General features: G+C 41.6%; 1 protein-coding gene across 1 annotated transcript in view; it reads right to left on the bottom strand.

Moving 5' to 3' along the window:
• Positions 1–431: 431 nt before the first annotated feature.
• The window catches only part of LOC123509333, a 26,862-nt gene continuing 12,590 nt past the window's right edge, over positions 432–14,703 (bottom strand). The window contains exons 3-11 of the mRNA XM_045263559.1: positions 13,772–13,896; positions 10,705–10,893; positions 10,041–10,159; positions 8,187–8,340; positions 6,666–6,830; positions 5,823–5,988; positions 4,342–4,488; positions 2,627–2,785; positions 432–745 (exon numbers count right to left, since the gene is read on the bottom strand). Of these exons, the coding sequence (XP_045119494.1) occupies positions 591–745; positions 2,627–2,785; positions 4,342–4,488; positions 5,823–5,988; positions 6,666–6,830; positions 8,187–8,340; positions 10,041–10,159; positions 10,705–10,893; positions 13,772–13,896 (1,379 nt within the window). The 3' untranslated portion in view covers positions 432–590. The remainder of the gene's footprint in view (positions 746–2,626; positions 2,786–4,341; positions 4,489–5,822; positions 5,989–6,665; positions 6,831–8,186; positions 8,341–10,040; positions 10,160–10,704; positions 10,894–13,771; positions 13,897–14,703) is intronic.

The raw sequence follows: 14,703 nt of genomic DNA, 5'->3' as shown, positions 1-14,703 counted from the left end.
CCTCTTACTCCAGAAATAATAATAATAATAATAATAATAATAATAATAATAATGTTTCAGTTCGAGAGAGAGAGAGAGAGAGAGAGAGAGAGAGAGAGAGAGAGAGAGAGAGAGAGAATAATAATAATAATAATAACAATAATAATAATAATAATAATGTACGAACTAATATTAACAAAGATAGTAGTAGTAGTAGTAGTAGTAGTAGTAGTAGTAGTAGTAGTAGTAGTAGTAGTAGTAGTAGTGGATATGGCAACACTGCTACACTCTCTCTCTCTCTCTCTCTCTCTCTCCAGTTGAAATAAGTTAATTTTGTTGTTATGTGCGAGAGAGAGAGAGAGAGAGAGAGAGAGAGAGAGAGAGAGAGAGAGAGAGAGAGAGAGAGAGAGAGAGAGAGAGAGAGAGAGAGAGAGAGAGAGAGAGAGAGACACACACACACACACACACACACACACACACACACACACACACACACACACACACAGACTGGAAGAAAAATAAAAAAAAAAAAAAAAATAATAATAAAAAATAAACAAAACAAAATTAAAATATCCCTAATCAAACCCATTAACCCCCATTAGCGCCCCCCCTTAGCCAAACTGAAATGGAAGCCCCCAGGAAGGCGCCCCCAAAGCCGCCCCTGGAAAGCCCCCTTGCTGCTGGAACTGCCCCCCCTGGTTTGAGAAGCTGTACCCGCCATGGCCACCCCCAAAGAAGGCCTGGAATATTTGGCTGGGGTCAATGTCTGTGAGAGAGAGAGAGAGAGAGAGAGAGAGAGAGAGAGAGAGAGAGAGAGAGAGAGAGAGAGAGAGAGAGAGTAACCATTAGTTTTCATTTCTTTACAGTAATTCACAATATTTTCACTTTTAATGGGGGGAATGTCAAATATTTTCACTTTTAATGGGGAATGTCAAATATTTTCACTTTTAATGGGGTGAATGTCAAATATTTTCACTTTTAATGGGGGAATGTCAAATATTTTCACTTTTAATGGGGAAATGTCAAATATTTTCACTTTTAATGAGGGAAATGTCAAATATTTTCACCATTAATGGGGTGAATGTCAAATATTTTCACCATTAATGGGGTGAATGTCAAATATTTTCACTTTTAATGGGGAAATGTCAAATATTTTAACTTTTAATGGGGGAATGTCAAATATTTTCAGCATTAATGGGGGAATGTCAAATATTTTCACTTTTAATGGGTGAATGTCAAATATTTTCACCATTAATGGGGGAATGTCAAATATTTTCACCATTAATGGGGGAATGTCAAATATTTTCACCATTAATGGGGGAATGTCAAATATTTTCACCATTAATGGGGGAATGTCAAATATTTTCACTTTTAATGGGGTGAATGTCAAATATTTTCACTTTTAATGGGGAAATGTCAAATATTTTCACTTTTAATGGGTGGAATGTCAAATATTTTCACCATTAATGGGGAAATGTCAAATATTTTCACTTTTAATGGGGAAATGTCAAATATTTTCACCATTAATGGGAAAATGTCAAATATTTTCACCATTAATGGGGGAAATGTCAAATATTTTCACCATTAATGGGGGGAATGTCAAATATTTTCACCATTAATGGGGGAAATGTCAAATATTTTCACCATTAATGGGGAAATGTCAAATATTTTCATTAATGGGGAAATGTCAAATATCATCACCATTAATGGGGAATGTCAAATATTTTCAAATATTAACAACACTAAACAACCCTTAAATATATCTAACAACCCCTTAACGACCTTCTAACAACCATTAACAATGAAAAATGACCCTTAAATACATCTAACAGCCCCTTAACAACCATTAACAACCCCTTACCATCTAATTACCTCTAACAACCCCTTAACAACCATCAATATCCCTTAACGACCTCTAACAACCTCAAACCCCCTCTAATGACCTCAAACAACCCCTTAACAACCTCAAACAGCCCCTTAACAACCTCAAACAACCCCTAATGAACCCTAACAACCTCAACAGCCCCCTAACAACCCCTTAACAACCTCAAATGACCCCTTAGCAACCTCAAACAACCCCTAAAAACCCCTTAACAACCTCAAACCCCTAACAACCACTAACAACCTCAAACAACCCCTTAACAACCTCAAACAGCCCCTTAACAACCCATTAACAACCTCTAACAACCCATTAACAACCTCAAACAACCCCTAATAAACCCTAACAACCCTTAACAACCTCAAACAACCCCTAACAACCTCAACAGCCCCCTAACAACCCCTTAACAACCTCAAATGACCCCTTAGCAGCCTCAAACAACCACTTAACAACCTCAAACGACCCCTAACGACCTCAAACAACCCCTTAACAACCTCAAATGACCCCTAAACAACCTCAAACAACCCATTAACAACCTCAAATGACCCCTAACAACCTCAAACAGCCCCTTAACAACCCATTAACAACCCCTAACAACCCATTAACAACCTTAAACAACCCTTAACAACCTCAAACAACCCCTAACAACCCCTTAACAACCTCAAATGACCCCTAACAACCCCTTAACAACCCCTAACGACCTCAAACGACCTCTGACAACCTCAAATGACCCCTAACAACCCCTTAACAACCCCTAACGACCCTCACCTTCATGTGCAAAGCCGCCATCAGGATCATTGAAGTCGTGTCCCCGGTCGTACATTGCTCTCTTCTTGGTGTCCGTCAACACAGAGTAAGCTTCACCAATCTCCTTGAACTTCACCTCATGGTCTCTCTTGTCCTTCTCTGAGGCGCTCGAGTGGCGGTCTGGCAGGGGTAGAGGCCAGGGTTACAGGGGGCAGGGTCAAGGCAGGGTAGGGAAGAGTGCTTATCCCCTTCAGTAGCATGATGTGTTTCCCTATTCATTCTGGTGACTATTTGGTGATTTTGTACAGCTTCACAAACTCATGTGGGGGTTAGAATAGTGAAGACTGTGGCTATTAATCTTCTGCCCTCCATACACCCTTCCTAATGTCAATAAAATGGTCTAATGGTACACAAAACTCAAGGTAAATATGTGTCCCAGTACTGAAGGGGTTAAAATAGTGAAGACTGTGGCCATTAATCTTCTGCCCTCCATAGACCCTTCCTAATGTCAATAAAATGGTCTAATGGTACACAAAACTCATGGTAAAAATGTGTCCCAGTACTGAAGGGGTTAAAATAGTGAAGACTGTGGCCATTAATCTTCTGCCCTCCATACACCCTTCCTAATGTCAATAAAATGGTCTAATGGTACACAAAACTCAAGGTAAAATGTGTCCCAGTACTGAAGGGGTTAAAATAGTGAAGACTGTGGCCATTAATCTTCTGCCCTCCATACACCCTTCCTAATGTCAATAAAATGGTCTAATGGTACACAAAACTCATGGTAAAAATGTGTCCCAGTACTGAAGGGATTAAAATAATGAAGACTGTGGCCATTAATCTTCTGCTCTCCATAGACCCTTCCTAATGTCAATAAAATGGTCTAATGGTACACAAATCTCACGGTAAAAATGTGTCCCAGTACTGAAGGGGTTAAAATAGTGAAGACTGTGGCCATTAATCTTCTGCCCTCCATACACCCTTCCTAATGTCAATAAAATGGTCTAATGGTACACAAACTCAAGGTAAAAATGTGTCCCAGTATTGAAGGGATTAAAATAGTGAAGACTGTGGCCATTAATCTTCTGCCTGCCGTAGACCCTTCCTAATGTCAATAAAATGGTCTAATGGTACACAAATCTCAAGGTAAAAATGTGTCCCAGTACTGAAGGGGTTAAAATAGTGAAGACTGTGGCCATTAATCTTCTGACCTCCATACACCCTTCCTAATGTCAATAAAATGGTCTAATGGTACACAAATCTCAAGGTAAAAATGTGTCCCAGTACTGAAGGGGTTAAAATAGTGAAGACTGTGGCCATTAATCTTCTGCCCTCCATAGACCCTTCCTAATGTCAATAAAATGGTCTAATGGTACACAAATCTCACGGTAAAAATGTGTCCCAGTACTGAAGGGGTTAAAATAATGAAGACTGTGGCCATTAATCTTCTGCCCTCCACAGACCCTTCCTAATGTCAATAAAATGGTCTAATGGTACACAAAACTCAATTAAAATAGTGAAGACTGTGGCCATTAATCTTCTGCCCTCCACAGACCCTTCATAATGTCAATAAAATGGTCTAACACACAAAACTCAATCAAGGAAGACCTGGTGGTGGTGACGGAAGAAGATGGAAGGACAAGAGGACATGTAAAGAAGATCAGGATGAGGCAGTGTGTGAAGGATATTGCAAAACACACACACACACACACAGACACACACACACACAGACGTACCCGGATGATGAACCAGGGCCATCTTTTTATAGTTCTTCTTAATCTCGTCCTCTGTTGCATTCTTGTTGACTCCCAGAATCTTGTAGTAATCCTTCCTTTTTGCCCTTTTGAGCTGCACCTTGGCCTCCTGCAGCAGCCTCTTATTCTCTGCAGGGTTAGACGAGGTTAGCTTAGGTTAGATTAGACCCAAAACACACACAAACACACCTATAAGACCCCCAAAAACACACACACACACACCTGTAAGCCCCCCAAAACACACTGAAATAAAAGACCTTCTCCATAAAGACTGAAGGAGATGGACCTACCAACTTTGAAGGATAGAAGGAAAAGAGGAGACCTAATAATGATGTATAAATTAATAATCCGTATGGAGAAGATAGACAGGGAGACACACAAACAAGAGGACACTCCCAGACACTCATAAATAGTCAGTCGTACGAATAGAAAGTTCAATAGAAAGTTCAGTTTTGCACACAGAACAGTAGACATCTGGAAAGGATTAAGTGAAGGAATTGTAAGCCCAGGAAGTGTCCACAAATTGAAGGAGAAGTTAGAGAAATGTGGACATGGACGCAGGTCACTATAAGGCCGACTCCAACCCTGTAACATACAACTATACACACACACACACACACACACACACACACACACACACACACATACCCAAAACACACTCAAACACACCTAAAAGACCCAAAACACACTCAAACACACCTAAAACACCCCCAAAAACACACACACTCAAATACATCCAAAACACAGTCAAACACACCCAAAACACACACACAAACACTCAAACACACTAAAACACCAAAAAACACACTCAAACACACCCAAAACACTCAAACACACTAAAAACACACCAAAACACCTAAAACACACACAAACACTCAAACACACCCAAAAACACTCAAACACACCAAAACACACAAACACACCTAAAACACCCAAAACACACTAAACACCTAAACACTCAAACACAAACACACTAAAACATACACACACTAAACACACTAAAACACACTCAAACACACACATACACACCTAAAAGACCCAAAACACACTCAAACACACCTAAAACACTGCCAAAACACACTCAAACATCTAACACCCCAAAAAAACACACACAAACACTCAAACACACCCAAAACACACTCAAACACACCAAACACACTCAAACACACAAAACACTCAAACACACCAAAAACACTCACACCCAAAACACAAAACACACACAAACACACCCAAAACACACTCAAAAACTAAAACACACTCAAACACATCCAAAACACTCAAACATATCCAAAACACACAAAAAACACACCCAAACACTCACACACACCAAAACACACAAAACACACAAAACACAAACACTCAACACACTCAAACACACACCTAATACCCAAAACACACTCAAAAACACATAAACACTCATACACACTCAAAACACACACGAAAGACCCAAACACACAACTTACCTGGACTTTTATCAAGCCTAAGGACCTTTTCATAGTCCCTGACAGCCTCCTCGTGCCTCTCCAGCTGCTGGTAACACTTGGCACGTCGCAGGAAGGCCTTCAGGTACCCGTCGTCAAGGTTAATGGCAGCTGTACAATCCTCTGTTGCTTGTTCCAGTCGGTTCAGCTGTTGGAAGTTGGGTTTGGTGAGGTTTGAGGTGGTTTGGGGGTTTGGGGTGTTTGTGGTGTGTTTGTGTTTGGGTGTTTTGAGTGTTTGGTGTTTTTGTGGTGTGTTTTGTGTGTTTTAGTGTTTTTTGGTGTTTTGGTGTTTTGGGTGTTTTTTGTGTGTTTTGTGTGTTTTGGGGTGTGTGTTTTTTGGTGTGTGTTTGTGTGTTTGTGTTTTGTGTGTGTTGTGTGTGTGTGTGTGTGGGTGTTGGGTGTGTGTGTAGTGGTGTTTTGTTGTATTTTTGGGTGTTTTAGGAGTGTTCTGTGGTGTTTAGTGGTGTGTATGGTGTGTTTTTGTTGTATTTTGGGGATGTTTGGGTGTGTTTTGGATACTTGGAGGGTGTTTTGGTGTGTTTGGGTGTGTTTTGGGGTGTTTGGGTGTGTTGTGGTGTGTTTTGACAGGAGGGTGTATTGAGAGGAGGAAAAAAAAAAAAAAAAAAAAAAAAAGAAAAACACAAACACACAAAACACACTCTCTCTCTCTCTCTCTACATTCCCACAAAACACCCAAAATCACCCTAAAACACCACAAAACACAAACCCCAAAAACACCCAACATTCCAAAACACCCCCAAAACAACACTCTACATTCCCCATCTCTCTCTCCCTCCCTATCCCATCTCCCTCTCTCTGTCTGACCTTAGAGTTGACAGTGGCCCGGTTGAAGTACAGCTTGGCATTGGTGAACTGGTTGAGGGGGTCTATGGCGAGAGCTTCAGTGTACAGTGCCAGAGCCTCCTGGTGACGACCTCTCCTGAAGGCTTCATTACCCTCCTCCTTCTTCTGCTTCAGCTGTTTGGCCTTCTGCAGAGTGTGGGTTGGGATGTTAGTGGGTTGTGATGTTAGTGGGTTGTGATGTTAGTGGTGGTTGTGATACTGGGTGTTTTGTGATGTTAGTGGGTGTTTTGTGATGTTAATCGGTGTTTTGTGATGTTAGTGGGTTGGGATGTTAGTGGGTGTTTTGTGATGTTAGTGGGTGTTTTGTGATGTTAGTGGGTGTTTTGTGATGTTAGTGTGTGTTTTGTGATGTTAGTGGGTGTTTTGTGATGTTAGTGGTGTTTTGTGATAGTGGGTGTTTTGTGATGTTAGTTTTGTGATGTTTTGTGATGTTAGTGTGTGTTTTGTGATGTTAGTGGGTGTTTTGTGATGTTGTGTGTTTTGTGATAGGTGTTGTGATGTTAGTGTTTTGTGATGTTAGTGTGATGTTAGTGTTAGTGTGTGTTTTGTGATGTTAGTGGGTGTTTTGTGATGTTAGTGGGTGTTTTGTGATGTTAGTGTTTTGTGATGTTAGTGGGTGTTTTGTTAGTGGGTGTTTTGTGATGTTAGTGTGTGTTTTGTGATGTTAGTGGGTGTTTTGTGATGTTAGTGGGTGTTGTGATGTTAGTGGGGGTGTTGTGATGTTAGTGGTGGTGTTGTGATGTTTGTTTTTCCTTCTCTAGAGCATCTCAATATAAACTCAAACATGTCCAAACACTCTCAAAACACTACCAAAACACCACCAAACACCCAAACACCTCAAACACCATCAAACACCTCTAAAACACCACCAAACACCTCAAAACACCACCAAATATACCCAAACACCAATAAAACACCCAATAAACTCCCAAAAATATCCCAAAACACCCAAACACCTCAAAACACCCCAAAACAACCAAACTCCCCACAAAACACCCAAATATACCCTAAAACACCACAAAACACCCACCACAAAACACCCAAAACACCACCAAAACATCCAAAATACCACCAAAACACACCCCAAAATACCCAAACACACCCCAAAACACCCTAAAACACCACAAAACATCCAAAACCACCAAAACACTCCAAAAACAATCTAAAACAATCTAAAACACCCTAAAACACCCAAAATCACCTTAAACCACCACAAAACACCACCAAAACACCCAAACACACCCCAAAACAAAACAAAACACCCAAAACCACCAAAACACCCCAAAAACAATCTGAAACACCACCAAAACACCCAAAACACCCAAAACAACCAAAATCACCCTAAAACACCTCAAAAACACTCCAAAACACCCAAAAACACCACAAAACACCCAAAACACAAAACACCACAAAAACACCATCAAAACACCTGCCATTTATTCATAGACTACCACATTTGATTCCTCTCTATTCAACACACACCTTGTACACCTCCTTAGCCTTGTGGTGGTCTGGGGCAAGACGTAACACATGCTGGAAGTGGTTGAAGGCGGCCTCTGGGTTGTCTTGGTAGTACAGACACATGCCCCTCACATAGATGGCGTCCACGTTTGTGTTGTCAAATTGTAGGATCTCACTGTCAAGGGAGAGGGAGGAGGAAGGGGTTAGCTTGAGTGTTAGTGTGTTTTTGGGTGTTTTAGGGTGTTTGGAAGTGTTTTGAGGTGTTTTGGGTGTTTTGAGGTGTTTTGAGGTGTTTTTTGGGTGTTTTGTGGGTGCTTTGGGTTCTTTTGGAGTGTGTTGAGCTGTGTTCAGGTGTTTTTGGTGTGTTTTGGGTGTTTTGGTGCATTTTGGGGTGACTATTTGGTGATTCTGTACAGCTTCAGAAACTCATGTGGGGATTAAAATGGTGCTGACTGTGGCCATTAATCTTCTGCCCTCCATAGACCCTTCCTAATGTCAATAAAATGGTCTAATGGTACACAAAACTCAAGGTAAAAATGTGTCCCAGTACTGAAGGGGTTAAAATAGTGAAGACTGTGGCCATTAATCTTCTGCCTCCATAGACCCTTCCTAATGTCAATAAATGGTCTAATGGTACACAAAACTCAAGGTAAAAATGTGTCCCAGTACTGAAGGGGTTAAAATAGTGAAGACTGTGGCCATTAATCTTCTGCCCTCCATACACCCTTCCTAATGTCAATAAAATGGTCTAATGGTACACAAAACTCAAGGTAAAAATGTGTCCCAGTACTGAAGGGGTTAAAATAGTGAAGACTGTGGCCATTAATCTTCTGCCCTCCATAGACCCTTCCTAATGTCAATAAAATGGTCTAATGGTACACAAAACTCAAGGTAAAAATGTGTCCCAGTACTGAAGGGGTTAAAATAGTGAAGACTGTGGCCATTAATCTTCTGCCCTCCATACACCCTTCCTAATGTCAATAAAATGGTCTAATGGTACACAAAACTCAAGGTAAAATGTGTCCCAGTACTGAAGGGGTTAAAATAGTGAAGACTGTGGCCATTAATCTTCTGCCCTCCATAGACCCTTCCTAATGTCAATAAAATGGTCTAATGGTACACAAAACTCAAGGTAAAAATGTGTCCCAGTACTGAAGGGGTTAAAATAGTGAAGACTGTGGCCATTAATCTTCTGCCCTCCATACACCCTTCCTAATGTCAATAAAATGGTCTAATGGTACACAAAACTCAAGGTAAAATGTGTCCCAGTACTGAAGGGGTTAAAATAGTGAAGACTGTGGCCATTAATCTTCTGCCTGCCATAGACCCTTCCTAATGTCAATAAAATGGTCTAATGGTACACAAATCTCAAGGTAAAAATGTGTCCCAGTACTGAAGGGGTTAAAATAGTGAAGACTGTGGCCATTAATCTTCTGCCCTCCATAGACCCTTCCTAATGTCAATAAATGGTCTAATGGTACACAAATCTCAAGGTAAAAATGTGTCCCAGTACTGAAGGGGTTAAAATAGTGAAGACTGTGGCCATTAATCTTCTGCCCTCCATAGACCCTTCCTAATGTCAATAAAATGGTCTAATGGTACACAAATCTCAAGGTAAAAATGTGTCCCAGTACTGAAGGGGTTAAAATAGTGAAGACTGTGGCCATTAATCTTCTGCCCTCCATAGACCCTTCCTAATGTCAATAAAATGGTCTAATGGCACACAAAACTCAAGGTAAAAATGTGTCCTAGTACTGAAGGGATTAAATACATAGAAAAGCAGTTTTTTTGGCGACACATAGAAAACCCCTTGCCTCTCTCTCTCTCTCTCTCTCTCTCTCTCTCTCTCTCTCTCTCTCTCTCTCTCTAACTCACTTCACCATCTCCTGAGCTTCAGCATATCGCTGCAGCATCACCAAGTACTCCGCCTTCATAATCTTCATTGCTCGGCAGCCTACAGCATACTCCAGGGCACGGTCCAGGTGGTAGATTGCCTGTGGAGGGAGGAAGAGGAGGAGTTAGTGGAGAGGAGGGAGGGAGGAGGGAGGGAGAAAGAGAGGGAGAGGGAGAGGAGAGAGAGAAAGGATGCTAGTTTGAACATAGTGAGAAATTGTGAGATTGAGATTGAGAGAGAGAGAGAGAGAGAGAGAGAGAGAGAGAGAGAGAGAGAGAGAGAGAGAGAGAGAGAGAGAGAGAGAGAGAGAGAGAGAAAAAAATAAAAAATACCTTTCTTTATACCACATCCAAACACTCCTCCTCCTCCTGCACCTCGTCCTCCTCCTCCTCTTCCTCTTCTTCCTCCTCCTCCTCCTCCTCCTCTTCCTCTTCCTCCTCCTTGTGAGATTGAGATTGAGAGAGAGAGAGAGAGAGAGAGAGAGAGAGAGAGAGAGAGAGAGAGAGAGAGAGAGAGAGAGAGACAAAAAAATAAATAAATAAATAAAAAATACCTTTCTTTATACCACATCCAAACACTCCTCCTCCTCCTCCTCTTCCTCCTCCTCCTCCTCCTCCTCCTCCTCCTCCTCCTCCTCCAACTCACCGTCCTATAGTCTCCCTTATTAAATGCCTTCTCAATCTCCTCTTGGCACTTAATGAGGCCCTGTGCTCGACCTATCTCATCCTTCACCGCCTTACTTCCTGCCTCCAGCTCCCCGGCCTCCCGCAGCACCGAGAGAGCTGCAGTGGCGTCTCCCAGGGCTATGTTGCATTTGGCCACTCTCAGATAACCCTGGAAAAAAGCACAAAATGAAAAATAAATTGTCGTTTTCAGTGTTTTATTTCAATCTTATTCTTATTTCTATTTTCGTTCTCTTTCTCGTCAAATTCCCGTTTTTCCGATGTTTTTTTTTTTTTTTTTTAATATTCTTGCCTCTCGTCGTCATTTTAGTTCTTTCTCATTCTTCTTTCCTTCTCTCTCGTCATCATCATTTTCTTAGTTTGCTGTCATTATCATCTTTTCCCTCTTCCTTCCTTCCTTCCTTCCCCATTTAAACATTTTCCTCTTCAATTTTCTCTTCATTTTTCTCTCTCATCTTATTCTATTCTTTTTTTATTTCTTTTACTTCTCTATTCAGTAAACTAGAAACATGTCCCCTTCAGAAGTACATGTCTTCATTTCTATTCTGGTTAATTGATAGTTCTCTCTTTTATCTCCATTTTCCTTCTCTTATCTCTATTTCCTATCTTTATCCTTGTTTTTTCATCCTATCTTCACTTCATCCATCACTCATGTGGGGTTAAAATAGTGAGGACTGTGGCCATTAATCTTCTGCCCTCCATAGACCCTTCCTAATGTCAATAAAATGGTCTAATGGTACCCCAAATTCGTGGCAAAAAGGCCATTCAGTATTTTTTTTTTTTATGTAGCAGGTGGAAAACTGCCAAAAAATAAAGGCCCACTTAGTTGCCAGTTCCCTTGCAGGTTCAAGAGTAAGCTAAAAGAAAGGGTGTCTTGAAAGCTCCCTCTTAAATGCAGTGAAGTGGTAGGAAGGTGGAGACACAGAAGCAGGCAGGGAGTTCCAGAGTGTGCCAGAGAAAGGTGTGAAGGATTGAGAGTACTGGTTAACTCTTGCATCAGGGAGGTGGACAGAATAGTGGTGAAGGATTGAGAGTACTGGTTAACTCTTGCATCAGGGAGGTGGACAGAATAGTGGTGAAGGATTGAGAGTACTGGTTAACTCTTGCATCAGGGAGGTGGACAGAATAGTGGTGAAGGATTGAGAGTACTGGTTAACTCTTGCATCAGGGAGGTGGACAGAATAGTGGTGAAGGATTGAGAGTACTGGTTAACTCTTGCATCAGGGAGGTGGACATACTGGTTAACTCTTGCATCAGGGAGGTGGACAGAATAGTGGTGAAGGATTGAGAGTACTGGTTAACTCTTGCATCAGGGAGGTGGACAGAATAGTGGTGAAGGATTGAGAGTACTGGTTAACTCTTGCATCAGGGAGGTGGACAGAATAGTGGTGAAGGATTGAGAGTACTGGTTAACTCTTGCATCAGGGAGGTGGACAGAATAGTGGTGAAGGATTGAGAGTACTGGTTAACTCTTGCATCAGGGAGGTGGACAGAATAGTGGTGAAGGATTGAGAGTACTGGTTAACTCTTGCATCAGGGAGGTGGACAGAATAGTGGTGAAGGATTGAGAGTACTGGTTAACTCTTGCATCAGGGAGGTGGACAGAATAGTGGTGAAGGATTGAGAGTACTGGTTAACTCTTGCATCAGGGAGGTGGATTTGTTATAACCCCTGCACCACTTCAAGACAGCTTTCAGGTCCCCTCTTAACCTACGTCTCTGTAAGCAATACTAATGTAACACTAGCTTCATAAGGAACACCCCTCACCCCTTGTACATATTTTTTACAGTGATTCTAATAAGACCAATACACTTTTTATAATGTGGGGAATAGATAGGGCTAAATAAACTGCCTTATGTGCTTTGAGGTGTGTGTGGCAGGCAGGCGAAGTCACACTGGCCACATCAAACAGCTCTGGGGAATAAAGGAGTATGAGACAGTGACACCCTTAAGGGGCTACCACACTGGCCTATGAGACGTGGAATGCGGCCATGGTTCTTCGTACGAAACCAGGAACACTATCACACACAAGCTGCCCGTGTTCCTGTCACGCTAAGCAAACGGCCCACTAACCAAGAACAAGACTAGTAAAAAAAAAACAGAACAAAACCAAGCTGCTTATACCTCAGCTTGTGGGTTGTCCTGGAACTACATTTGCACCTCCTCTTGTTGAAGAATAGTAAAAAAAAAACTAGAGAAAAGCTGAGACGTGTGTGATGGCAACTTTACAGTCAGAGGGAGTTGCCATGAGCCCAAACTATCGACATGATATATATATTTCACCTTTCTAAATTGGTGAAATACTATTTAATATTCCAATATGAAAAATTCAGTCACATTCTTTTTAGTTCAAATGAAAAGTTTTTAATACATATATCATTGGGATAGCATACGGAGAACCGGGATGGATATGAAGCCATCCCAACTTGGTTCTGCTAATCCCGGGCAAGTTCCAGCTATCTAGAGCGGATGTTCCTGGTTCTGCGTATCAAAGGCCAGTGTGATAGGGCCTTTAATGTACCTAATCTAACACTGCCACACACACCCAGAACACTGCCACACACCCAGAACACTGCCACACATACCCAAACACTGCCACACATACCCAGAACACTGCCACACATACCCAGAACACTGCCACACATACCCAAACACTGCCACACATACCCAAACACTGCCACACATACCCAAACACTGCCATACATATCCCAAACACTGCCACACATACCCAAACACTGCCACACACACCAGAACACTGCCACACATATCCCAAACACTGCCACACACATCCAAACACTGCACACACATCCAAACACTGCCACACACACCCAGAACACTGCCACACATATCCCAAACACTGCCACACACACCAGAACACTGCCACACATACCCAAACACTGCCACACATACCCAAACACTGCCACACATACCCAGAACACTGCCACACATACCCAAACACTGCCACACACACCAGAACACTGCCACACATACCCACACACTGCCATACATATCCCAAACACCAGTCTTACCTTGACGAATGCTTTATCCAGCCTGACCGCCTCTCTCGCATCGTTCAAAGCTTCTATGTATTTTCCCAGCATCATGTAACAGGCTGACCGGTTGCTATAGTAAGCGGCGCAGTCTGGACACAGGTCTGAAAGGGTCGTTTGACTGTTAGGGGGTTGTTAAGACAGTTTTGAGGTGTTTTGCGGTGTTTTGTGATTTTTTGGTGTGTTTTGGGGTGTTCTAGGGTTGTTTTGAGGTGTTTTAGGGTGTTTTGGTGTGTTTTTGGGGTGTTTTCGGTGTTTTAGTGTGTTTTTGAGGTGTTTTGTGTGTGTGTGTGTGTGTATTCACCTAGTTGTAATTTTACAGGGCCTGGGTATCATACTGGTGTGGCCCCGTCTCCATATCTACACACATCCAACTTTCCTTTCAAACTGTGCACACTCCTTGCTGACACCACCTCCTCACTCAAACCATTCCACACCTCCACACATCTTTGTGGGAAACTATATTTCTTCACATCCTTCAAGCATATTCCCTTGGCTATCTTTTTACTATGCGATCTTGTAGTTCTATTTAAGTTTTCCTCTCTCAACATCATTTGCTCATTATCCACTTCATCCAGTCCATTCAACAGTTTATAAACCTGTATTAAATCTCCTCTTTCTCTTCTTTGTTCCAAGGTAAGCAAATTCATTTCTTTTAATCTCTCCTCATAGGTCATTTCTGCCAATTCCGGAACCATTTTTGTTGCCATTCTCTGCAATCTCTCCAACTTCCTTATATGCTTCTTTTTATAAGGGGACCAAACCACTCCAGCATATTCCAATCTTGGTCTAATTACTATACTAATTAATTTCTTCATCATATCTTTATCCATATAATGGAAGGCTAATCCAATATTTTTTATCAAATTATACGTTTCTCCAAACATCTTATCAATATGAGCCTCAAACTG

The sequence above is a fragment of the Portunus trituberculatus genome, chromosome 26, assembly GCF_017591435.1.
Source record: "Portunus trituberculatus isolate SZX2019 chromosome 26, ASM1759143v1, whole genome shotgun sequence".
Taxonomy (NCBI): domain Eukaryota; kingdom Metazoa; phylum Arthropoda; class Malacostraca; order Decapoda; family Portunidae; genus Portunus; species Portunus trituberculatus.
The sequence above is the reverse complement of the archived record's forward strand: the minus strand, read 5'-3'. Positions and strand labels throughout refer to the sequence as shown.